Source organism: Carassius auratus, unplaced genomic scaffold (assembly GCF_003368295.1).
Source record: "Carassius auratus strain Wakin unplaced genomic scaffold, ASM336829v1 scaf_tig00047378, whole genome shotgun sequence".
In the NCBI taxonomy this organism is placed as follows: Eukaryota; Metazoa; Chordata; class Actinopteri; order Cypriniformes; family Cyprinidae; genus Carassius; species Carassius auratus.
Window position 1 is genome coordinate 6992 of NW_020527024.1, and position 27995 is coordinate 34986.

The 27995-nt window shown below is 39.2% G+C and overlaps 2 protein-coding genes across 2 annotated transcripts; one reads left to right on the forward strand and one right to left on the reverse strand.

The window, feature by feature from the left end:
- Positions 1–262: 262 nt before the first annotated feature.
- LOC113088841 (uncharacterized) lies at positions 263–17453 on the forward strand. Its single transcript, XM_026255847.1, has 19 exons — positions 263–337; positions 1609–1634; positions 2335–2456; positions 2553–2585; positions 2701–2790; positions 2897–2968; positions 3171–3259; positions 3344–3446; positions 3762–3861; positions 4229–4254; positions 4336–4363; positions 9019–9066; positions 9267–9296; positions 11334–11381; positions 12222–12269; positions 12360–12414; positions 15763–15953; positions 16889–17018; positions 17144–17453. The coding sequence occupies exons 2-19, from the start codon at positions 1628–1630 to the stop codon at positions 17298–17300; spliced, it is 1377 nt and encodes a 458-aa protein (XP_026111632.1). The 5' UTR covers positions 263–337; positions 1609–1627; the 3' UTR covers positions 17301–17453.
- A 276-nt stretch (positions 17454–17729) lies between these two features.
- Positions 17730–27600, reverse strand: LOC113088840 (uncharacterized). The gene is made up of 6 exons (XM_026255846.1): positions 27422–27600; positions 25702–25798; positions 24475–24576; positions 24140–24315; positions 23546–23647; positions 17730–18762 (listed from the first exon to the last, which is right to left on the reverse strand). The coding sequence occupies exons 1-6, from the start codon at positions 27598–27600 to the stop codon at positions 17991–17993; spliced, it is 1428 nt and encodes a 475-aa protein (XP_026111631.1). The 3' UTR covers positions 17730–17990.
- Positions 27601–27995: the final 395 nt, after the last annotated feature.

Below are 27995 nucleotides of genomic sequence, written 5' to 3' on the forward strand. Positions count from 1 at the left end.
ATTTATTTATTTATTTTTGTCATATACTCCACCAGGAAAGAAGTAAGCCAGTTCTTCAGAAAGTACTCTCCAGTCGACCGGAGTCGTAGGCGGAGCACCGGATGATATTTAGTTTAGTTTTGAACTACACAGAGCGGAAGTGTGTTATCCATGCAGGTGGGAATTTTCTTGACTCAAAATTGTCCTGAGGGCAGAAACGTTTGTGATTGGTTCAATCTGACAACCAATCGCAAGAGGGGAGAGAATTGCAGAGGCGGGGCCACCATTTCCAATCTCAACCGTCAAAAAATCCCTCCGCGGTGCGCAGGCAAGAAGAACTGGTGGTTATCGTTTCAAAGTAAGTTTTTTAAAAACAAAAACGTAATATTGTCGAAAATGGAGCACTTTATGTGCACCTAAGTGTGACCCCCCTGCTTTCATCATAGTATCATAGTATAATTCGGTTTTCGGTGAGATGCGCATTTTCAAACCGAACGGTTCATTGGACCATTTTTCCTGCCGACCAAAATGTCGTTATTTTCAGATGAGCACGCTCATAATGTAAGAGATGCCGGCGCGACCACAACATTTCCCAACATCAAATTGCAAACGTAATGCAAGTGGAACGAAACTGCTCGTTATTGTGTGGGTGAAGGACCGTTTATCAGTTTGGACCAGTGCAGCGCGAGCCGATCGTGATCATGCGACAACTGTCACTACACAGCGCTAAGAGATCCAGTAAAGAAAGCATTTGAATTCCCCACAGAAGTAATGACATCGCTGCGGGACATCGCTGCGGGATGTCGCTAGATTTGTCGCTAGTCGCTTTTTTGGAAAAAAGTCGCTATGGGGGTCTGAAAAGTCGCTAAATCTAGCGACAAATCCGCTAAGTTGGCAACACTGGGTGAATCCCTCCTGGTCTCAGGGCAGAAGTGGTCTGAGGGCGGGACGGTGAATCTCTCCTGGTCTCAGGGCAGAAGTGGTCTGAGGGCAGGACGGTGAATCTCTCCTGGTCTCAGGGCAGAAGTGGTCTGAGGGCAGGACGGCGAATCCCTCCTGGTCTCAGGGCAGATGTGGTCTGAGGGCAGGACGGCGAATCCCTCCTGGTCTCAGGGCAGATGTGGTCCGAGGGCAGGAAGGTGAATCCCTCCTGGTCTCAGGGCAGATGTGGTCCGAGGGCAGGACGGCGAATCCCTCCTGGTCTCAGGGCAGATGTGGTCCGAGGGCAGGACGGCGAATCTCTCCTGGTCTCAGGGCAGATGTGGTCTGAGGGCAGGACGGCGAATCCCTCCTGGTCTCAGGGCAGATGTGGTCCGAGGGCAGGAAGGTGAATCCCTCCTGGTCTCAGGGCAGATGTGGTCCGAGGGCAGGACGGCGAATCCCTCCTGGTCTCAGGGCAGATGTGGTCTGAGGGCAGGACGGTGAATCTCTCCTGGTCTCAGGTCTGCACTGATCCCAGGCTACCCTGCCCTGGCCTAGAATTAGTTTGAGGCCAGTGTCTTTTCCTCCATTTAAGTTTTGCCTCAGGGATGTAAGTATCATAGTTATAGGTATTCATAAGTATCCAATTAAATGCTTCAGCAGAAATACATGTTTTTAATTTTTGTCTTTTTGTCTTTGCCCGTAAAGGAAAACTTAACCAAGCCAAATGAACAGTAAGTTATTAAAAATTATTTTTTTCCTAATCTATGTTACTAGTTGACATACATAATGATATAATTTGCATACATCCGACCAGATAGAGCATATTCCGGTACTTTTTTTAGCTGGTGTTTTTAGAATGATTAGACACATGGGCAACACAATGTCCGAGTACTTGCAAGATTGTTTTTATGTAATAGGCCCATGATGAGGCTGTAGCCTACCAAAATTTTGTGAAATAATGAGAAGTGCTGGCGCTGCTGTAACATAAAACATAATTGGCATAGCATTCAACACAACTAGGCTATTTATAAATTGTATAATATGTGGCCCCCACTTGCCTCAACATAGTACATGTGTCTAAAACTTTGCCCATATGCTCTAGTTGCCCGTTTCAGCCTAGTGTGACATCACTAACTCACAGATAAGCACTTGAAACAGAGCGCTGTTAGACTGTGTATTTTGATGGTTATAACCAAAACAACTTGTGAAACCAACACATTCAGAAGTCGGCAAAAAAGTCGCTAGTAAATAAATGTGAATTTTATAAAAAGATTATAAAAATCGGGGGGAAAAAAAGAATTTGCCTAATTGCCAACACTACTTTAAAGTAGTTTGGTATGCTACATGTAATAGTTGATTGGATTACATTTGTGCCTGTTAGCCTAAGTAAGGTGACTTATTTTGGGACTTTTATTTTCTTCACCCATGCAGACTTAGAAACACTGAAGTCCCAAGGACTTCATAGTGAAGATGCCCTTGGGACAATTGGGCCTTTCAAAATCTTTTTGGGTAGTTTGGAGGCCCTTTTAGGCCCATTTGAACTTCCAGATGAGGTAATTTTCTATTTCTTTAAAAAAAATTGTTGACTCTATTGTGATTTATTGCAGTTTATATATATATATATATATATATATGTATTACTTCCCCAGGTAATGGATGCCTTATTTTACATCATGAGCAGGGTAACTCATACCTTTTTACTAAACTCACTCACTCACTCACTGACATACATACATACAATTCAAATATAGATTTAACATGATTTAATGACTTAAACCATTTCTCTCCCTCGTTTAGAGCCATCCTGGGACAGAGGCGATTAATAGTCAGGCTATGCGCCTGATTTTGGAGGGCAGCTCCAGGGCCAGGAGTACTTATTTCTTAAAAGTAAGAGTTATTTAAATGTTTAAAGTTATTGTTCAGTGCTGCTGAACACATTAGGTGTGAAGTTTATTTATGTTTGTTCATGAATGTTTTCTTTTTTTCCTGACAGAAAAACATTCTTAAAGGAGCCAGTGCCATCTTCGGGCCCTACTTGCTGGGAGAGTGCCACTGGACCCTCTTTGTAGGTTGCTGTTAGGTTATGCAGAGACTATTATTCGCTAAATAGCATCACACTAGTCATTGTTGCTGTTGTGTCATCCTCATTTGTGTTGTTTGAGCTGTTAGTGCTTGACATTTTAAAATAATTTCAATCATTTTCAACACAGATTGATTGAAATTCTCCTTCAAACCTTTTCTCATATGTTTTCCCATCTTTTGTATAGCATTGCAACTTGAAAGAGGGAACGATAACCTACATTGACTCCTTGGGGGAGCAACCACAGCATTGCTTCCAAATAATGGAAAATTGGAGGTACAAGGTTTTTGTATTGCTCTATAAAATGAGATGAAAATTCAGCAGAGATCTCCTTCACAATTATTTTCTCTAATCTTTCAGCTTATTTGCTGCTAGCAGAGGCTTCCAAGGGCCCTGGAAGATGACGAAGAGGGACCATGACTTACAAAATGACTCTTTGTCATGTGGGGTGTTCTCACTAATGGTACAGTTTGGTCGTTTTCTGCATAATGTTTCTGTTTTCTTTTGAAAATATAAATATTTTTAGTTTTCGCTTTATAGCAATTTTGAATGAAAGTTTCAGATCAAATATTAATGGATTTTTGACATGGACACAGTACTACCTTCAGCACACGATACAGGAGTCATGATCATATAATTATTAAATGAGCACCATAATCTTCTCTTGTAATATAGTCCATTTTTTTTTTTTTTTTTTTTTTACTACAATTTGTTGTTCACATTTATTATAAGTAACATTATTTCATTAAATAAAATAGACTTTCTGTTGCTCTTTTAGTTTGCAGAAATGATCCTCCAGGGACAACAAGGGCACCTCCAATGCCTCCCTATCGCTCAAGAGCGGGAGAGACTTGGGACTTTGTTGTTCAACTCCCTTGGTAAGTAGTAGACATATGTACGGTATGGGTGCTCCTTATTGAGCTCTGCTGGCTACCTGTAGCTGCCAGCATTAAGTTTAACTTACTGATGATTTGGAGTGGTAGGTTTAACTTGTAAATTCGGAGGATGTCATACTTCCGAGTACACTGTTACTACATAATTTCAAGCATAAAATACGACATTAAGTTTATGTTCAAAATCAGATGCTATTTATTTACGATCTTTCTTAGAAGGATGAGGTGAATACACTGTCTTGGTTCTATGCACATTGAAATAAGTATGCAGAATGAATCATTTATTTATTTGGTTTTTGAAACAGTATAATAACATTAAAATGACATTAAGAAACATGTTCATTTCTTTTAGATACGAAGACTCTAAGAAGAAAAAAGGCAAGGGTTAATGATCAAAATATACATACTGTTTCTCAACACATTGTATACTTAACTCAATATTTTTTTTCTCTTTTCTAGGGAAAAATCACCAAATCTAAAAATACAGGTAAGAACAGCCACAGACTGGGACTAATTTTAGGTGTATTGAGATTCTAGGCAAGTCTGTTTGGTAAGTAGGGCTGATGTATATAGACAAGCTACAACCAAACCTAGTATAATTGTTAAAGGGGGGTGAAATGCTATTTCATGCATACTGAGTTTTTTACACTGTTAAAGAGTTGGATTCCCATGCTAAACATGGACAAATTTTCAAAAATTAAGTTGCACGTTTGAAGGAGTATTTTTGTTCCAAAAATACCTCTTCCGGTTTGTCACAAGTTTCGGAAAGTTTTTTTCGAGTATGACTCTGTGTGACATTAGATGGAGCGGAATTTCCTTATATGGGTCCTTAGGGCACTTCTCCCGGAAGAGCGCGCGCTCCCGTATAGCAGAGCACAGACATTTACTGATCAGAGCGAGGTCGTCGCGAAATTTCAGAAAAGAAGTGTGTTTTTGGTTGCCAGGGCCAGACAACCCTGCACAGATTACCAAAAAAAACTGGTCAGGATTTGTTGTGAAAACCTGGCAACCCTGATCTGAACACACGTGCTGGAGATATACTTCTCATTACAGGAGTGTCTTTACTGATGAGATTTACATGAAAATCGCATTAAATTTTTTTCAGCCCTAAATAGAGACGTCGTTGCTGATGCTGCTCTTGTTAAATTTCAGCCTCTGGATCTGATTCTGGATCATAAATATACGCTGAATCTGACTGTTAGCCATGGTTTGTTTTCTGTTGTTTTTTTCCTCACGGTAAAGTCACAGCTTCCAAACGCTCTCAATGCAAAAGCTTACTGGCGCTCGTGATTCTTTAGCTCCGCCCACACGTCATGCCTCCAGGCACTCATGTTTTTCCGGGAAAAATCGGTACAGACTATCTTTCTCTTATGAATATAATAAAACTAAAGACTTTTTGGAGTTATGAAGGATGCAGTACTACTCTATAGGTACTCAAGATTAACAGGATATTGAGTGAAAACGAGCATTTCTGCTCTTGATTAGCTCAGGTACACACTAGGGCTGCAACTAACGATTATTTTCATAATCGATTAATCGGACGATTATTTTTTCGATTAATCGGATACAGTATTTTTTTTTTTATTCGGTTTGATTTTTTTGTTTATTATAACTAAATAAAACACTAAATCAGGGTATTTATGTTTAAAAGTGTACTTTAAAAAGTGCAAAAGCCACACATTGAGTTTTACTAATATAATCTTTAATTTTTACATTTTAAAACTTAAAACACAAAAGTTTGTCCAGTTTTTAAACAATAAAACTTCTTTAAATATCCAAAATATAAATAAACAAAACAAAATATTGAGTTGTGCTGCTCATATAAACTTCACATTATGAAATTAGGACACAAAGATGTTTGTAATAATATATTAAGCAGCGTATTTTGTTGAAATATCAAAATTATAACTAATGAACAAACAAACGTTACTGTTTGATACAGAGGTAGAATGCAGAAGAAGAGGAAAACTGTGACTGTTCAGTGTTGTTCATAAGAACATGTTTCTTATTCACTCTTCCAAAACTTTGAATTGGAATGCAAAAATGTCAGCATGTCCACATGCTCCGGGCTGAGGCTGGCTCTCTTTTTGGAAGCTATGTTACCTGCAGCGGAAAACAGACGCTCAGATGGTGTTGAGGAGCTTGGGATACACAAGTAGGATTTAGCTAATTTTGCCTAAGTGGGATATTTATCTTTATTATCTCTCCATCAATCCAAAGGATTTTCTTCCTTGGCTAGGGGCCTCTCACCAAAGTAAGCCAGGACTTCATTTCTTATTTGAGTGTTGAGGTCCTCCTCTCTGCTCTCTTCATCACTGCTGCCTCCAGACTCAAGGAGTGAGTCAAGCAAAGATGTTGAAGGTTCAGCTGCAGTTCTTATGGTTGAGGTGGTAATTTGCTGTTGCACCATCTCCCTTCTTGCTGCAAGTGCTTTAGCTTGCACTTTAGCTTGAACAGTTATAATTTGCTCAGGTGACAGAAATTTCAGTCTTCTGAACCTTGGGTCCAGAGCAGAGGAGAGAACCACAGGATTATCTACCTGATCAAAGAGTGTTTCCTTCCATCTGTTTTGAAGCTGCTCAACTGCTGTGACTTGGAAGGACTTCACTGAAGCTGAATCGTAAGGCAGCACCTTCAGTGGACTTCAAGAGCCCTTTCACAAGTGGAGGCAATGAAGAGACTGTTATATATTCCTGCCCACTCATAAAAACAGTGGCACATTCAAATGGCTTAAGAGCAGTTGCAAAGCTCTTCAAGCAGACTCCACTGGTCTGGTTTCAAGTCAAGATAGCGTTTGTCTCTGTGAGTGAGGGATGGGTCAGATAGAGTTGCAGTTAAAGGCCACCTCTGTTCAATCAGTCTGTTAATCATGTAGAATGTACTGTTCCATCTAGTACTTACATCCTGAACAAGCTTATGCTCAGGTGTGCCCATTTGTTTCTGTTTGTCTTTCAGCTTGCTGCAGGCTTGCTCACTTTTTTTGAAATGCTCCACAAGACATCTTGCAGCTCCAACAGCTCTTTGAATGCCTGTGTTCTTTAATGCAGCACTAATCACCAACTGCAAGGTGTGGCCAGTGCAGCATATACTGCTCCACCCATGTTTCTCCTCCAGTAATTTTGCAGCGGCCACAATGTTCGCACCATTGTCATGTACAATGGCACAAATATTTTCTCAGAAGGGATTTCAAACTTGACTGCTACTTCTTCCAACCACTCTGCAATGTTGGTTGAGGTATGTCTGTCTTCGAGTGGCATGGTGGTAAGGCAGACAGATGTCATCTTCCAGTCATTCCCAATGTAATGGCATGTAATGCCAAGGTAAGCTTCAGTGGCAACACTTGTCCATATATCAGTAGTTAAAGCCATTCTACTGTTGGTGGTGTTTATAGCACTCTTAATTTTGATACTTCCTCTCCATTAATTTTGTGAAGTGGGTCCTTGAGGGAAGAATATATCCTGGGTTGAGTGTGCCTACCATTTTTTTTAATCTTTCATCTTCCACCATTGACATTGGCCGCATGTCAGTTACCAACATATTAAGTATGACATCTGTTACAATGGCTGCTTGTTGAGGAGTGCATGGGGGATTTCTCCTCTGAACAAATTCACTCATGGTGAGCTGTTTCTTTCTGAAATAAAAAAAACAACATTTGAGTATGCAAGGAGAGACAATTTATGTGTAAATCAATATTTGCATTGTTTTTAATGATAATTACTGTTGGCAAGTTGACAACCATGATTAATGAAAAAAAAAATCTAAATTATATACAACATATTATGTTTTAACAATTTTTGGTAAAACAAATTTACACAGACATGATGTTCAGATGTAAAGATATAAACCAAAACATCTAAAATATATAATAAATTCAATTTTTATTTAAAATTAAATTAATTATAAGGATATATTGATCAATTAAATATAGAAAGAATGAAAACAAGCGTGTGAACGTAGTAGAGCCGCAGTAGATCGAAACTTTTTTAAAACTTTTTATTACATGGCTTGGTTGAATTCCAACGTAGAATGCTGACTGTTATTTCTTGATAACAGACCGCTCGCTGCGAAATATAACACATCGTTGCCATGAAAAACAGAGCGTTGCTATGGACGCAGGATTCTAACCGTAGAGACGAAACAGACTATTTTCTTTAGTGAAAGCAATACAATCGTTTTTAAATCAATAAACTCAGGACAGGAAAAATTATGCATTCGCTAAAAACCACTGACTACAGTGACTAAAAAAAACAATCTTTTACTACTGCTGTTATTAACTGCCTTTATATTTAATTTGCCTTTAACCATTTAATTTAACCTATTTCTGCGGTAGCGCTATTATAATGCATCACTTATATTGCGAGCGAACTGATTGCGCAACCTGATACTCGAGACAAAATAGATCTAGTGTGACTGTCCCGAAGTTGGTAAACAAAGCTGTTTACACAGTAGCATTGAATTAAACCAGACTATACTATTTTCACATCTTCATATACTGAGAATATAAGCTACAGTTTTGGCTTACCGTGCTGATGTTTCACCTTCATCCATGACAACGTGTTTCCTCTTCATGTGTTCGTGCATTACTGTGGTACTTCCATGCCACACAAGCTCAGCTTTGCATAACTTGGAGATTACAGTCTTATTTGCTGCATTTAATGTAAAATGCTCCCATGCCTTAGATGACTTGGGGCGCACACTTTTTTCTGCCACCGATTGATCTGTCATTTCTCTCTGATTAACATTACTCTCTGCAATTTCGCGTGTGACTGTTGTCATGAAAGTGACGTCATCAGTAACGCTCCCCGTGACGTGAGCAGACCAACTAATCGACAATGACATTCGTTGACAACGATTTTCATAATCGATTATTATCGATTTGATCGATTAGTTGTTGCAGCCCTAGTACACACACACACACACACACACACACACACACACACACACACACACACACACACAGTCTTAAATACAGTAGATGGTGATCAGCATTCGAGTCACTCACTCACAACATACATGTAGGGATCTTTTCAGTAAGCAGTTGTGTCTTTGATGTATTAACTTTGCTGTTAGGAAAGTACAGAGATCTTTCTTTTGAAACAGTTTGTTCCCTGAATGCTGTTCTCTGATTGGTCTTAAATTTAGTAGATGGTGGCCTTGCACAGGAATCTGAGTCCACAGAGGGTGAACAAGGTAGGAAGATACTGTATTTATGGTCAGCATTCGAGTCACTCACCCACAACATACATGTAGGGATCTTTTCAGTAAGCAGTTGTGTCTTTGATGTATTAACTGATCCACATAGCACTGCTTTTTAGGTAAGAAATATACAAACACACAGCCCACCTGAATATCTTTCATGTAGGCATTTGTTTTCTTTTATGCTTGGACAGATCAACCTGTTGGAGAGCACCCATGTGCAGGTAAAAAAAATATATAGAGAACACACACACACATACGCACCTTTCCTCTGCCACCAACAGTACACAGGGGTGATAGCGTTCCAGCACCACGCCGGATTTCCGGCGTAGGCTACTGTGGCTGCGAAAAAAAAAAAAAAAAAATCAGGTTCTGGTTATATTGGTCTACGGCGGCGTTTTAGTGCCATGTTAAAAAAATAATAAAAATAATAATAATAATAAAAAAGATTGTCTAATGTTTATTTGATGTCTGTTTTTAAAAGCACGGAAGAGAATATGTGCTGTTATGTTAGACATCGTTTCAGCTATTAAAATAGTTCCGTTTTGTATGTATGGCAAAATGATTTCGTTTCTGTTTTTATTAATTAAGTTGTAATGGGAAGATTTTTTATTAGTCAGATATACATAAGGTATAGGCGCATATCCAATGGTTTGTGCGCAGAGTGGAAGCTTGCACAATGCAATACAGAGGCGCAAGAGCCGTCATTTGCACTTTTTTTTATCCAGTAGAAACGAATTATCCTCAAAACAATACATGCCTTACCAACATCAAATACATAGATGGGGAGATTTAAATTATTGCTTAACGAAATAAAACAAATCAAACCAAAAACTCTTTCATTATATCTGTAAAGATGCATTTCTCGCGTCAAAGTGGAGATTTCTATTAAGGATCTTGTCACTGATTTAGAATACACTAGTTTATTCATAAATAATTCAAATATCCCCTTACCCTCCGACACATTCATTGTTATGTACAAGGAATACAAGTTGATGTAGACTAATATAAATTTAAAATACATCGTTTTAATAAATACAAATCAGCAAAACTGTTTCAAGTGATAGGCATTATTCAATTAAAAGTATCAATGAATAAAACATTATGTTGACCAGGTGGATTATTCATTGAAATCATGGAGAATGACATTTAGTTTTATTTTCATCATGAATGACAGCGCACCGTGTATTTACAGACAAACAAAATCTGCAGACGTCTCTTTACTGCGGAAGTGAACTTAATAAAACAGAAACGAAATCAATGTGTCATACATACAAAACGGAACTGTTTTAATAGCTGAAACTATATCTAAACGTTTTGCTATGTTCTGTCTATGCAAACAGAACAGCAGTAGGCTACATAGGCTAATAAATCAAGTGCGTCATCGTCACAACCATAGCCTTGTTTCCGCACGGAATAAAGTATTTTATTCTCGGAACATTTCGACTTTATTCTCCGACTTTATTTTTATTATTAATATTATTATTATTTTTTTGCAGAGGTTAGATATTTCGACTTTATTCTCTGAATATTCCGACTTTAATCTCGGAGTTTCGACTTTATCTCGGAAACTTAGATTTTTTTTTTATTAAATAATTTTTTTTTTTTTTTACATGGCACTATATGTCGTCGTACTGATCTGTCATTTAGATGTGAGATGCGCAGGTCAGAGAGCAGCTTTAACGCTCAACGACTCATGAGCCAATCAGAAGTAGTTAAGGGGCGGGCCTCGTGTCTTTGTCAAATAGATTGATACAGGTTAAGGCAATGCTCCATGCGCGAAGGTGTTTGCAATTGTGTCTCATATTTCTCAACTCCAAACGTAAGTAATGGCACTTACTGACCTGTCTTGGTATGACTGTAGCATCTGCAGCATTTACTTCCAGTGATTGTACTAAGATGGGCTAATAAGGTCAATGTAGGCACTGAACATATTGAGAAGAAAATGCTGTGTTTTCTTGAATAATACTGAGGGCATAATGCAAATATGAAAATATCTAAAAAAGAGCCACTTGTCAATAATGATGATCAGGGTTATACATACTTAGGCTGTTTATATATTTGGGCCCAGGGGCCAACAAGTTGTGTTAAAAGTGCGTCGCATACATAGTACCCTCTCGGGGGGCAAGGAAAAAAAGTTCAGGCTCAGGAATTTTTTTCACTATCAGCCCTGAGTACATTGCTGTTAGGAAAGTACAGAGATCTTTCTTTTGAAACAGTTTGTTCCCTGAATGCTGTTCTCTGATTGGTCTTAAATTTAGTAGATGGTGGCCTTGCACAGGAATCTGAGTCCACAGAGGGTGAACAAGGTAGGAAGATACTGTATTTATGGTCAGCATTCGAGTCACTCACTCACAACATACATGTAGGGATCTTTTCAGTAAGCAGTTGTGTCTTTGATGTTTTAACTTTGCTGTTAGGAAAGTACAGAGATCTTTCTTTTGAAACAGTTTGTTCCCTGAATGCTGTTTTCTGATTGGTCTTAAAGGAGAACTCAATTTTAAAATTGAGCTCAATTTTTGGTAAATTTGGAGTGCTGTCAATACAGAGAACAACAACAAAAATCGGTGTTGCCTACACCATGTTATCCTCTTTTTAAAATTTGCACCCTGTTAAGTTCAATGGGGCAAGTTTTAAACCTGCTTTTACCCTCTTAACATCCTTGATGTGTCATTACAAGTGCACAGCCAATGTGAGTGATTCCTTCAAAGTGAACACGAGTGAATCTGACTGCAGTAGATGTGAAATATATGAATAAAAGTGAAGGCAATTCAGCCAGCGCTCATACCTGTATTTACATCCTGTTTTCGGTCAAAGGCCATACTAGTCGATTGTCGAGTCACGCGCATAGGTTTAGTTACCTATGATCACACGCGTGAACTCAACAATCGATTACTATGGCCTTCGACCGAAAACAGGATGTAAATACAGGTAAATACACTTGTAATGACACATCAAGGATATTAAGAGGGTAAAAGCAGATTTAAGACTTGCCCCATTGAAGTCAACAGGGTGCAAATTTTAAAAAGAGGATAACATGGTGTAGGCAACACCGGTTTTTGTAGTTGTTATCTGTATTGACAGCACTCCAAATTTACCAAAAAATGAGCTCAATGTTAAAATTCACCGGATTTCTCCTTTAAATATAGTAGATGGTGGCCTTGCACAGGCATCTGAGTCCACAGAGGGTGAACAAGGTAGGAAGATACTGTATTTATGGTCCGCATAGTTTTGGCCATGAAATTAATTGACAATAAAATAAAAACAATATTTTTTCACTTCTACAGTATTATTCGAAGTGGAGAGTGTTCTCCGGTTACCTGACGGGACCAAGGCCAAAAGGTAACTTTGTATGTCATTACCATCAATATTTCATACATTTACATAATTCTTCCTTAATTAATAGTTCCAAACAATAACTGTGCACAGGTCTACACATTGCACGATTACTGTATTTTCCGCACAATAAGGCGCACTTCACAGCCGCTGACTTAAAGAGCCAGTAAGATGAAAATTCTAAGCTTCCTATCACTGTTTATAAGTCCTGTACAGTAGGTTTAAATCCATCCATGGTTAAAAAATATTGCCATTTTGTCAAAATATAATTTTAAAATTACCTCAATTCTCAGAGATCCCCAAATGGTTCGCGCGAAGCTGTTCAAAAGATTTCCTTAAACCCCACCTTTCGGTAGCATACTATGTTCTGATTGGTCAACTGACATAGGTTTGATTGGTTGTTCCGCACACAACTTCATGGTAAACAATGCGTTAGCATCTGTTTGGGGTGAATTATGTCTTATTCCTATCATCGCGAAGCAAACAGTAAAATAAAAAACTTGAACAGTCTCGCTGCTTTTTCTTCTGTGTGCGTATTCGAGCCGCGCGCTTCAGTTTGAATCTGAATAGCGTGTTATGAAGTGACGTATTTATGTGACGTGAACATCATCTGCGCAAAGTAGTTTCCCGATTACATGACACAGTGGAGCCAAATTAATATTGTGTGAACTTTCAAAAACTGCGGTTTGATGAAATAGAGGAAAAAAAGTTGATTCCCCCAACACCCCCTTCTCACGAGGCTACTAACACTGTTGTAGCTTCATTCAGAAGTTGATGCAACTTTACAGTTGTAAGATTGCACTTTTTTGTTACAGAACAGTACAGTTGTATGTAAAATTTACGTTGCAGTAAGAGATTGCAACTTAAATATTCTGTGATTTAGTGTGCTCGCTTATCATAGGAAGTAATAAGAAATTACTCTTTACATTATGGTAGTAGCCTAGTGAGAATAAGGTGTTGGGGGAATCACCTTTTTTTTCTCATTTTCATCAAACCGCAGTTTTTGCAAGTTCGCGCAATTTCATCGCATAAAATTGCGAAAATATCCCGCATATTCCATTGCATTTTTTAAGAAAACGTGCCGCAAAATCAAGGATTTTTGCCCGCAACAATCACATAAAAAATCCGTGTTTTTCTGGAGGGACTGATACTTCGCGTTGTGATTCGGAGATGCTTGTTGGTCTAAATAAAGTTGGTAATGAACCCTCTTTTATGGCCAAACGCTTTGAAATTCCCGCCTTGTACTCACCTAGATTAGAAAAACAGTCATCAGTGAAATGTTGTGAACACAACAAAAGGGATTTGTTGTACTGCTCTGGTATTGTGGTAAAAAAGAATTTTAGGCATTGGTTCTTCTGATCTTCATTCTTTGGCAGTGAAAATAAAACAAACTTGCCTTTACAATTAAAAACACCTTGTCTCCTCGACATGATGCTATCACACCAAACAGAGCGTCTGTGTGTGAGGGGGTGGGGCAGTTCAGAGTTTCGTTTCTCCCGAGACGGTAGGCGGAGTTTATTATGCAAAGTGTTCTAGTGACGTACATAGAGATGGGCAAAAGATTTGAAATCTATAACGACTCGTTTCAGCGATTCAGAATCGACTCCTTACTTTAGAAGCCAATAACTTTATAAATCGTGTACTTTTTGGTTTAATTACTTTGCACATTGTTTAAGCTGCAGTAGGGAATTTTTGTAAAAATATATTTAAAAAAAAAAATTTAAACCTGTCATTATGTCCTGACAGTAGAATATGAGACAGATAATCTGTGAAAAAAATCAAGCTCCTCTGGCTCCTCCCAGTGGTCCTATTGCCATTTGCAGAAAGTCATTCGCTCCTGATAAAAAACAACCAATCAGAGCTGCGCTCCGTAACTTTGTTTGTGTTCAAAATGTAGAAAAATGTATATAATAAGCGAGTACACCATGAATCCATTTCCAAACCGTGTTTTTAGCTTGTCCTAAATCACTAGGGTGCAGCTATAATAAGTGTTTATATTCAGACTATTTTAGATTTAATGTAATACAGGTAATTTTTGATTTCCCATCTGTGTGGCTCTTTAAACCTTGTTTATACTTTCGCCTGTCACCAGAGCGCGAGCCTCCGCTGACTGCGCCGCAACTCCCCATACAGACGAGGCATTTATACTTGACACAACTGTTTCATTTTAGACTGAACACCAGACCATACAACTGATTTAGACGCGCAAACTGGGTGCCGGTGTGATGAGATGTACTACTAATATCCATCTGCTCGTGCAGATTCGACTCAAAGTCATGCATCTTCGGAGGCTCGCGCGCTTTTACAAACACGTCATTTTTGCCGCGCATGCGCCTCCTCATCCGGATATGCATGACTTTGAGCCGAATCTGCCCGAGCAGAGGGATATTAGGTTTTTTATTACCTTCACGCTCGAGTATAAACAAGGTTTTACAGCTCAGCCACTTGTTTTTTCATATTTTTTTGCAAGTGGTAGATCTTGGTTTACATTAGGACTTTGGATGTGATCTTAGGCTTGAAAAGGTTGGTGACCACTGCATAACGCAAACCCAGTCAAACGTTTGACTGCAGTATCTTCTATTCTATGCGCCTTATAATCCGGTGGGCCCTATATATGAAAACTGTTCTAAAATAGGCCATTCATTGAAGGTGCGCCTTATAGTGCGGAAAATACGGTATATTAGACTATGTATAACCCTCAGTGTTGCACACTATTATATTTAAATTTGCTCTGCAGTTATGTCTGGCCCTGAGAAATAACCTTCTTGGGAGGTACCAATGACAATCGAAAAATGTTTCTGTGTACAAGGGAGGAACACGTTTGGCTCGGTATGTTTTCAAAGTCCGTAACTGTGATTGCGCGGGGTCACACTCACTGTATGAAATGAAGTAGGTGGGGCTGGTAACTAGGTTATCAGAAGTACACAGAAGGAATTTTTAAGCAGAAATATGTTTCTCCACAGACAATTACTTATTTCCCAAATTTAGGTAAACTCCTGCTCTTGTAACTCTTGTAAGGACAGGTGCATATCATATTCCTAAGCCTTTACAAAAGCTCATAACAGCCTCTTACATGGCTCATCATGCTAACATGGCACAAAATTCCTACTTGCAGCACCTTTTCTGTGGACTAAATCTTTAAAAGTCCCCAGCTTCCACCTAGATATACTGGGCCAAAGTCAGTAATACTGAGTCATGTCTTAAGAAGCTGTTAGGAATAAGTTATTTAAAACCCTTTTTAAGGTGTCATGTATGTGTTCTCCTGTACCTAAAGTGTGACCTACCAACATTTCTACAAAGTAGAAGATTGTTTTAACTGTATATGCCTGCTTAAAATCTCCACTGATATTGCAGATATAAAGTGACTAGGGAGGAACTGGTTAGAAGGTGTGGGCCACCAGAGGGCTATTCGCCCAATGCTCTGGTGGCCTACTTAAGGAAAGGCAAGAGCCAAAAAGAGGCGCTCATGGCCAAGTTGCACGACTCACAGGTGGAGCCAGGACCACGAATCAGGCTGTCAACAAGTGTCAGCAAGTTGTGTGAAGGTAACTGAGGTCTAGAGGTTAAGAACATGATGTGCAAGAGTTTAAGGGCAGTGAACCACCCATCACTTCACACAGCTGGTATAAGAATCTTTTCTGGCTAGGCGGAAATCTTTGATACCATTAAGATTTTGGTAATTTTGCACTATTTTGGCAGGATGTGAAGGCATTGAAATTGGTTCTCGTTACACACAATACAAACACATTTCCAGAAATAACTATTCTGCATGACATTGGGCAGTGATTTTAATTCTTTTTTACCTTGAGTACCACCTCAGAAAATATTAGGCTTTTCCAATACCACCATCTTACATTTACAGCAGTATGGCATGCAATCGGGGTGAAATTGAAACCTCACTGTGATGTCAAATCATAAGAATAAGACAAATAGCAAAAATATTTTTTAATTTTCAAATTTTGTTTTACACGTTGTATTATTTATTGTGATTATTGCATCATTAAACTAATCACTTAGAAGTTGCCACCAACACGGATGCACATAGATAATTAACTCTGATCTATTTTTTTGGTTGCAGAAAACCGTGAGATAGGAGGTTGGGTAAACATTTTTTGTTTATAGAAGCTATCTCGTTATCGTGTCTTATGTCTCTGTAAGATGTTAGCCCACTTAAATGAAGATGAAGATTTTGGGACAAGTAGGCTCAGAAAGAATCCACCTTGCCTTTGTATTACTGAGAGGTCTTGAATTAACAGGACTTACCTCTTCCCCAAGTAACATTAGGCTGTAATTATGAAATTTTCATAGATCTTCTCAACTAGGCGGACTCATCAAATGGCATCATCAAGGCACTTTCACATGTTGATCAGAACTTTTTTGGAATGACTGAATCTCGTTTCTGTCTTTAACAGTCTATACTCCATTCTTAGTTTGACAAAAATAAAACATTTTTGTACTCTCTTGCACTTTGTATTTGTAGAAGAATGTCTGGCCCTTGCAGAGGATGTAAATTACATGGGTTTTAAATACCTACCAATTCAAAAAATTGGCCAGGCTTGCCTGGAGGAGGACCAACATCTTGAGGCCATCGTCAAGGCCCAACACTGCAGGTTAATTGATCTGTTGTTACCAATGCCAGTATGCAAGATTAAAAAGGCTTAGACCTACATATGCATTACATCACCTTTACCACTGCTCTTTATGTCAATAACATCTGTTTTTAACACTTTTGCAGGCAGACACTAACAAGGATAAAGACCGCGATGGAGGCCAACTGGTCCTATTACAACCTCGCTACGCATGGCCTTGGGCCAGAAATGTTGAAGGGTGCGTTTTCTTTAATTGATGCGTGCCTGGTCGAGGCAGAGAACCTCCACTGCCTCCAGAAGTAAATAAAGCATGTCAATTTTAAAGTGGTATCAGCATTTATGGGTAGCCTTGACAAAGTAATAGTCTTTATGGTTTACTGAGTAAACCACTTTGCACAATATAGATGTGATTTAACCCTTGTGTTGACTTAGGGTGAAATTGACTCGTTTTAATTTTTTTTTTTTTTATATCAGGAAATATGGGACGTAAAAATAAACACTGAAAATGTGTAAAATAAATAATTTAAAACGTTGGAAAAAGCAAGAACAAAAAGTGTTTTTTTTTTTTCTCAAGGTTGACGAGAATACAACACAAGGGAGAAAACAGTTTGCTAAATACATGTTAAGTTAAACCATTTGAATGTATGTAAAGTCTTGGTTTTGGACTGAGAATGTATCAAAGCATCAAAGTTAAAAAGCAATTTTCTTTATTTGTAATTGTGAGTACATTTTTCTTGGGGATCAATACTTTTACTGAATTACGGGACCTGTGTACTTCACCACTCTGCTGGTATAATTTACATTTCATATTGGTAAAACACTACTATTGCTTCTGCCATTAAATGTAAGAAGTCTATACATTTCCCAAAACTTCATAAAACTTTGATTTAATTATCAGTATTTTATTTACCTGATCAACTACCAAGAAAATTCATCAACCAATCAAGACGGGCGCTTTCACATGCAAACAATGAGACCTCCAGAATAACAGAATTAAGTTCTTCTTGCTCTTCTTTTGTTTTTAAAGTTCTCAACTACTGCTCTCTGCAGTCTAGCTTTTTTAATTTTTTTACGGTAACCATGTAAAGGGGTAATTTTCCTTTTTCTGGACACAGCAGTGAATTTTCCAAAAGCCAGCTTGTGTGCTCTTTGGATGGTATTGTACAGTTCAGGGGTATGTTCAAATGCTTCGGACTTGCTCCACTCTAGTAGGTCTGATAACATGGACTGTATGGGAGGATTCCCATGGGAGGCTTCAGACACTGGTGCATTTTCTTTGGGGTCTGTGAGAATGTCTTGAGGCTTGAGGACATGCGTGACATGTATGCAAACACATCTTTCTCCAAAACTATTAGCAATGCATGTGCACAAAGTCGGAGTTTTCCTATTCACAATACTCATAGTCCCATCACTATTGAAGATGGTTATTTCATCTTCAGTCTGCTGGTAGAGACGGAGGCCGATGATTTCTAGCGCTTTTTTATTCCGCATTTTTTCAATGTCAATACCTCTCCTGCCTACCTCCATCTTCACCAAGAGAAGATGTTTGCATATGTTTCCCATCCGGAAATTGGTGCATTCACACGTGAAGTGTAACAAGTTAACTTTGTAGGCTGTGTTGGTCGACTGTGACGGCACAAAGCACTGCCCCGCTTCTATGTCCAAATCTTTGCCAACACCATTTTTAAACAGCAGCGCAGCAGCCTGGTGAGCAGTAGAGCTGGATAATGTCAGTCGTCCTGCTTCGCTGAGTCCATCCATGTAGCTGCAGTAATGAAAAACAAGACACAAATTTGGAATTACAGTAAAATAGTAGCCTTTTGCCTCAGATAGGACAGTGGGGAGCGACAGGACACCAGTGTGTGAGAGTGTGCCCTACCTAGCTGCAACACAGGTAAGGGCACCATCACAAACTTTTAAATGGCACACATTTTGCATATCCTGACTGGATGGCCAATAACTTATGCAATACCATAAACTCATAACCATACTGTATATTGGCCCTTATTGTTGGATAGATTTTAGCTAAATGCAAGTTTCATTGTGTAGTCATTGCCATGGTGATGGTTTTCTAGTGCAACAGCTCCATAAAAAAAATAATTCACTGTTAAGACTGTGAGAGGGTGGCAAGCTTCATGAAAGTACAGTATTGTTCAAAATAATAGCAGTACAATGTGACTAACCAGAATAATCAAGGTTTTTCGTATATTGTTTTATTGCTACGTGGCAAACAAGTTACCAGTAGGTTCAGTAGATTCTCAGAAAACAAATGAGACCCAGCATTCATGATATGCACGCTCTTAAGGCTGTGCAATTGGGCAATTAGTTGAATTAGTTGAAAGGGGTGTGTTCAAAAAAATAGCAGTGTGGCATTCAATCACTGAGGTCATCAATTTTGTGAAGAAACAGGTGTGAATCAGGTGGCCCCTATTTAAGGATGAAGCCAACACTTGTTGAACATGCATTTGAAAGCTGAGGAAAATGGGTCGTTCAAGACATTGTTCAGAAGAACAGCGTACTTTGATTAAAAAGTTGATTAGAGAGGGGAAAACCTATAAAGAGGTGCAAAAAATGATAGGCTGTTCAGCTAAAATGATCTCCAATGCCTTAAAATGGAGAGCAAAACCAGAGAGACGTGGAAGAAAACGGAAGACAACCATCAAAATGGATAGAAGAATAACCAGAATGGCAAAGGCTCAGCCAATGATCACCTCCAGGATGATCAAAGACAGTCTGGAGTTACCTGTAAGTACTGTGACAGTTAGAAGACGTCTGTGTGAAGCTAATCTATTTTCAAGAATCCCCCGCAAAGTCCCTCTGTTAAAAAAAAGGCATGTGCAGAAGAGGTTACAATTTGCCAAAGAACACATCAACTGGCCTAAAGAGAAATGGAGGAACATTTTGTGGACTGATGAGAGTAAAATTGTTCTTTTTGGGTCCAAGGGCCACAGGCAGTTTGTGAGACGACCCCCAAACTCTGAATTCAAGCCACAGTACACAGTGAAGACAGTGAAGCATGGAGGTGCAAGCATCATGATATGGGCATGTTTCTCCTACTATGGTGTTGGGCCTATTTATCACATACCAGGGATCATGGATCAGTTTGCATATGTTAAAATACCTGAAGAGGTCATGTTGCCCTATGCTGAAGAGGACATGCCCTTGAAATGGTTGTTTCAACAAGACAATGACCCAAAACACACTAGTAAACGGGCAAAGTCTTGGTTCCAAACCAACAAAATTAATGTTATGGAGTGGCCAGCCCAATCTCCAGACCTTAATCCAATTGAGAACTTGTGGGTTGATATCAAAAATGCTGTTTCTGAAGCAAAACCAAGAAATGTGAATGAATTGTGGAATGTTGTTAAAGAATCATGGAGTGGAATAACAGCTGAGAGGTGCCACAAGTTGGTTGACTCCATGCCACACAGATGTCAAGCAGTTTTAAAAAACTGTGGTCATACAACTAAATATTAGTTTAGTGATTCACAGGATTGCTAAATCCCAGAAAAAAAAAATGTTTGTACAAAATAGTTTTGAGTTTGTACAGTCAAAGGTAGACACTGCTATTTTTTTTGAACACACCCCTTTCAACTAATTGCCCAATCGCACAGCCTTAAGAGCGTGCATATCATGAATGTATGAAGGTATTTTTGATTCAAATTAACTGAGCACCTGTGGCAGTGCGATTTGTAGTTGTAGAGAAAAGCCACACATGTGTATCAGTAAATTTGAAGTCACAGAGTGAAATGTTTTATGAGTTGCAAACCTGTAGCCTTTTTTTCTCTCCCACAAACACAACACAACAGTTACACCTTCTCAAATTCTTCATTGCAGGTGCACAAATCCTATTCTACAAATCACACATTTAGAAACTCGTACGCTCACATTTTTGAAACAATTGCTGCAGTGAATGTGGTGCAAAACGCATTTACACACCCGCATCAAGAAATGTGCAGTCGTGGAGAAATGTTGAACATCCGCAAATCAGTACGTGAATTCATCAAATGAGAGTTGCACACTTGTAGAATATTTTCTCAGAATGTCTTGTATATTTTTCTAACACAAACACAAAGTACATAACTACAGCTTCTTGAATCTGCTGCGATGAAGCTCAAACACTGTTTTTTCGCTTTCAAGCGACAAGTTTCGCGCTCTCCCTTTTGCACCGAGATATTTGGTTCAAAAGTTATTTGTGCATCTGTAGAGGTAGTGGGCGGGACTGTTTAGAGATTACAGAATTTCAGCCAATCAGAAGAGCTACTGAGCCAGTAGATATACGCCCCTGTTGTTCCTCATGCGTCCAGTAGGGGGAGGCTGCAGACCTACGACCTACTGTAAAATGTATTATTTATATATATTTATAAACTGTTTTTATATACAGAGATTGACTGATATATGATGTTGTGAATTTATATTAAGTTATATTTAGATATTAACCATATTCAGGCCATTAGACATACAGTACTGTGTAATCATATGGATCCTAAATGAAATATTTGCTTTACAATTCACAATTGCTCGTTATACAGCAACAGAACATGTTCTACATAGCATTTTATGAAGACCAACAAAATTTAACAATTTTCTAAAGTTCCAAGGGTCATTTAAAAGAAAGACAATATTGTTGTTCACAAAAAAAATTTATTAACACCATGACTTGGTTATTTCTTAACAGCATGACTCCTGTAGATGACTCTCCAATGGTTTGCTACTCTTCTTTAATTGTTTCTTTATCCTGCTGTCAAAGTGATCCCACTCACTGATAAAAATAAATAAAAAAGCAAAAGTTGCATAGTGGTAGAAAACAATGGTTATTTATAAATAATGGCAGGATGTCATGTTTCAATTTTTTTTGTCCTTTATAGGATCCTTACAGTACCTTGCGTCAATGACAGGTCCTCGAAGGAATTGCTCCTCAGCCTCCAAGATGGACACATCTTTCACAACAGCAAGAGCACAGATGATGGACTACCAGAGAAAGATTTATCACAGCCCAAATAAGCCAAGCATCATTTTGCTTTTTTTTTTTTTTACAACAAAATCCAAAGTTCCTTTTCTATATTAAGCACAAAACTATTATTTTATAGAAATTATCTAATATTATGGATAAACTATTTGACATTAAAAACAATGTGAATATGACACCATGCAGAGCACAACTAACACACAAGACCATACCTCTGGAAAAGGGACATCCATAATGAATCGGATCTGGTCACTGTGGGTGTGTGTAGGTGTGCCATCCAAAATTGAAGTCATCTGAGTGTAGATAACATCAATTCGCTCCTGATCTTCAATGAACAATATTGATGGAACACTTGGAAAAAGTGTCAAGTCACTTTGATTGTTTTTTTTTTTTTTTGTCCATTGATGATAGACTGTGGTTAGTTAAGTTTGAGTCAGACAGAACATCTGACTCAATCAAGTACTTTTGCCTCTCGAAATAAACTGATCCATCTTTTGAATTGATATCGCTATTCTTTCTTATTTAATTGATCAATCTTTTATAAATAATAAATGTTGCATCATTACACAATACAATCAACAACAAGTACTTTACTATCATACATATAGATATGGTCTGCTGTTCTTATAAATGACTGGGCTCATATACTAATATACTGCCTTCCCCTACTGGACGCATGAGGAACAACAGGGGCGTAAAACTGCTTGGGGCGTATATCTACTGGCTCAGTAGCTCTTCTGATTGGCTGAAATTCTGTAATCTCTAAACAGTCCCGCCCACTACCTCTACAGATGCACAAATAACTTTTGAACCAAATATCTCGGTGCAAAAGGGAGAGCGCGAAACTTGTCGCTTGAAAGCGAAAAAACAGTGTCTGAGCTTCATCGCAGCAGATTCAAGAAGCTGTAGTTATGTACTTTGTGTTTGTGTTAGAAAAATATACAAGACATTCTGAGAAAATATTCTACAAGTGTGCAACTCTCATTTGATGAATTCACGTACTGATTTGCGGATGTTCAACATTTCTCCACGACTGCACATTTCTTGATGCGGGTGTGTAAATGCGTTTTGCACCACATTCACTGCAGCAATTGTTTCAAAAATGTGAGCGTACGAGTTTCTAAATGTGTGATTTGTAGAATAGGATTTGTGCACCTGCAATGAAGAATTTGAGAAGGTGTAACTGTTGTGTTGTGTTTGTGGGAGAGAAAAAAAGGCTACAGGTTTGCATCTCTTAAAACATTTCACTCTGTGACTTCAAATTTACTGATACACATGTGTGGCTTTTCTCTACAACTACAAATCGCACTGCCACAGGTGCTCAGTTAATTTGAATCAAAAATACCTTCATATGAATGCTGGGTCTTGTTTGTTTTCTGACAATCTACTGAACCTACTGGTAACTTGTTTGCCACGTAGCAATAAAAATATACTAAAAACCTTGATTATTCTGGTTAGTCACATTGCACTGCTATTATTTTGAACAATACTGTAGCTGCGTCTCATTTTATTTTATTCTATAACAGGCTGAAATAGCCATTTGGCAAAATTGACATTCCCTGTTAGAGAGATTACTAACCTGTAATACTTTTCTACATCTCCACATAGCAAAAGCAGAAGTTGGTCGACTCTTCGGTTTGCCTGGCCTCGCAGGAACTGGTATTTCAACGTAAGGAAGAATCTTTAAGACAGAAAAGGCATGAATAACATGAAAAGCTTGACAATTACAAATCTGACACCCACCATACCATTGGCTTCCTATCAAATTGGGAGAAAATAATTGAACACCAATACAAAATAAACTAGCAGTGTAAAACACTGATTCCTACATATTTTTTCTGACTTTAGTGAAACTTCGCTCATTCAACCTAAAGAGCTGCATTAACTGCTTATTTGGGGAATATAGATTTTTCATGGTAAACTTTGCCTCAGGCCACGAGGTGAGCCGGCCTTGTGGTAAGACATAACGTTCAGTGCATAGTAAGTCAGTGTTCAATATGTGGTATTATATAGGCCCATGCCATTTTGAGAAAAGCTAGTAGATACTGGCACTATATTTGCGTGCATAATTCTGGGGCCATGATGTTAGCAACACTCCAATGTTTTAAGCAAATACTCTGATCCCAATATGAAAATAAATTTTAAATATTATTGGCAAATTTAAGTAAAATACCTTTCAGCCTTGTTGTTTGTCTCACTGCTGCAGTGATAGAACGTTCTGCCAAAGTTTACCCACAGCTCCGCATAGGTAAACCAATTTGTCTTCAGATAAGTTGTTACATGGGGACTACCCAAAAAGGTGTCGATCTCACTGCACTTCTTGGCAGATACATTGAGAAACTCTTCCTCCTTAGGGGAAAAACATTTAATCTGAGATGCTTATATACAAACCTTAAAAAGAAAAAGCATAAATAATTGTAAACTCACTAGTATGTACACTACAGAATGCATAATTTGGTCAGGACCACTTAGTTGCACTGGGGTTATGAATGTAAGAAAATATAGTACCGTCAGACATGCTTTCATTGATGCCATGGCATGAATGACCACATTTCTTTGTTCAGGTGTCAGGTGACCTCCATCTGTCTTCACAAGCCACCGGTTAACAGCCTATAACAGCATAAATTGCTTCAGATGCACATTAGGGTATGTTATTTCACCCAGTCACGTGGCAGTTAGTTTCCATTGCTTGGCCAAAAGGGAGTTTATGTTATTGTACTGCAATGTAACTCTGTATATATCCCAAATTTTCATGTTTCATGCAAGTAGAACTCAGGATTTGAAATAAGCATATAATGCAAACTGTAAGTATTTATGTCACAACCACCTGCAATTACACTGCAGACCACTAGTTGATTGCCCTTAAGGGGGGGGGTGAAATGCTATTTCATGCATACTGAGTTTTTTTACACTGTTAAAGAGTTGGATTCCCATGCTAAACATGGACAAAGTTTCAAAAATTAAGTTGTATGTTTGAAGGAGCATTTCTGTTCCAAAAATACTCCTTCCGGTTTGTCACAAGTTTCGGAAAGTTTTTTTCGAGTATGGCTCTGTGTGACGTTAGATGGAGCAGAATTTCCTTATATGGGTCCTAGGGCACTTCTGGCGGAAGAGCGTGCTCTCCCGTATAGCGAGGCTGAGCACAGACATTTCACTGATCAAAACGAGAGCGTCGCTAAAAGTCAAAAAAGTAGTGTGTTTTTGGTTGCCAGGGTAAGACAACCCTGCACAGATTACCAAAAAAAAAAAAAACGCATTAAGGGACCAGTGGATGGAGTTTATTTTTACAGAGCATCAACGGAGTTGTGCAAGTGTTTTTGTTTGTTCCCTGCATTTCGAAGATGCTTGTTTTACAAACAAGGCCCAGTTTGACGACGGATTTGCGTATCGTTTATTTCTTAAGGATGATGCAGTCCCAACGAAAAAGTCAAGATTGTGTGTTGGAACCGCAGTCGGTGAGTAAAACTGCTTAAAATATCTCAGCCTCCTTGTTAGTGCATCCCCTCCCATGCCGGAGACCCGGGTTCGAGCCCCGCTTTTTGGAGTTATGAAGGATGCAGTACTACTCTATAGGTACTCAAAATTAACAGGATATTGAGTGAAAACGAGCATTTCACCCCCCCTTTAAATATACAGTACAGTTAAGATTACACTTGTTTACACACCCAATGTCAACTGCACAACATTGTAGATTTAAATGTCACAAATAGTGATATTGTATATTCATCGACTTACCTGAAGCACATGGAACCAACAAAGGAGAAGCTTTGCATTTGGGAAAATGCTTTTAATAGCATCAAGCACTCTCAAGTCACGGTCCATCATCACTGACCTGTAACATTGAAAAACAGACAAAAGAGGAAAAAGTTGCACCACACCCGAAAGCATACATTAGACAAAGTGTATTGTATATTGTAAACATTGTATCAAGAAAAATTTAGAATAGTGAGTTAAGAACCTAGTGAGATCCAAAATTCAAAAGCTGTAGCTCAGTGCAGTAGTATTTTCAGAATCAAAGTCAAACATGCATATTTCCTGTTGTTCCAATTACAAAGAAAAGAATAAATACAGTATAACATAAATAATGCCAACATTTGACTGACCTTGGATAGAAGCTTGGGTTACTCACTTGAAGCTTCTGTAGGCAGAGGCTTACTGTTGCAGTAGTTTCCTTGCTCAGGATAAAATAGGCAAATGGCACGCCTCTTCCAGTTTTGTTTATCAATAACAGTGCATAAAATGCATACCCGTAGGCTGTTATGCCTTTGTATGAAGCATCCATGAAAACCATTGGATGAGGGTTCTCTTCCAAAAGTTGTTTTTGAAATGGTGTTTGTACAACTAAAATGAATGGTTGTTCATTGTGAAGTGGCTGATAAAAAACAGATGTTGTCTCTGAGTTCCATGGAAACCAAATGGTCCACAACTGACAGAATCACTGTCACCCACACCTCTGAGGTTTTTCTTTAAAAGCCTAATGTCATTAGGGGTTAAGTAAAACCGGCGGTCTTTTTTGTCCACATGCCCATTTTGGTTGAGCCCAATCATAGCTTTTTATTAAGATCTCAGAAGTAGAACAACCCTGTTGAAACCATATTTCAATGAGCGAATGCAGGTCTGGGTGGATGCGGTTTTTCTCTTTAGAATTAGCCTCGTCATGGCCAGTGTGCTGTAGCATCTTTTTGGATTATGGCACCTGATATTCCGGCATCTGTGAATGACTTTGAAAGAGATGTTATGCCTTGCAAGAATTGGCCCGAGTTTGTGTGGCTTCTCCATTACTTTTGCCTGCAGCGTGATTCCCACGGTCACAGCCATAGTAATAATAGTCCTGCCGGCGGCAGACTGGGGTCTGAAGTAGCAATGCTCCTTCTCCTGCACTTCTTTAATGTAACCCTCCATGAACTCCTTGCATCCCCCCTAATGACAACAACCATCTTGGTTGACCCTGCGAGTCATGTGGCTTCTTCAACCGTTTTTTAACACCATTCACCCAATGTGTCGCCATATTCTGAAATTAGAAAAGACACTATACTTGAACAAAGATTTTTGGAGAAACACAGGCTAAACATCAAACTGATCGGTCCTGATAAATATTTAACTAACATAGTCGAAGAAGAAGAATACGTTTTTTCATCTTCTCTTTTCTATTTTACAAGTCTTGGCTGCATTTATCTCACCCCTGACTTTTTCGCTTGATGGAAATTTGAGCCCTCAATAAAGTCTTCCAGGCAGCGCTGCATATTATACAAACTGGCTAATATACTAAATAATACATAAAAAAATATGACTTCTGCCCTGAGACCAGAGAAGACAGCTGACTCCCTTTTGTCCAACTATGTTGCCCTGAGAACAGAAAAATGACTTCTCCCTGAGACCAGGAGGGATTCACTGTCCTGCCCTCGGACCACTTCTGCCCTGAGACCAGGAGAGATTCGCCGTCCTGCCCTCAGACCACTTCTGCCCTGAGACCAGGAGAGATTCGCCGTCCTGCCCTCGGACCACATCTGCCCTGAGACCAGGAGAGATCCGTCCTGCCTCGGACACTTCTGCCCTGAGACAGGAAGATTCCCGTCCTGCCTCGACACTTCTGCCCTGAGACCAGAGATTCGCCGTCCTGCCCTCAGACCACATCTGCCCTGAGACCAGGAGAGGATTCGCCGTCCTGCCCTCAGACCACATCTGCCCTGAGACCAGGAGAGATTCGCCTTCCTGCCCTCGACCACTTCTGCCCTGAGACCAGGAGGGATTCACCGTCCTGCCCTCACCACTTCTGCCCTGAGACCAGGAGGGATTCACCGTCTGCTCCGGACCACATTCTGCCCTGAGACCAGGAGGATTCCCGTCCTGCCCTCAGACCACATCTGCCCTGAGACCAGGAGAGATTCGCCGTCCTGCCCTCGGACCACATCTGCCCTGAGACCAGGAGGGATTCACCGTCCTGCCTCAGACCACATCTGCCCTGAGACCAGGAGGGATTCACCGTCCTGCCCTCAGACCACTTCTGCCTGAGACCAGGAGAGATTCAC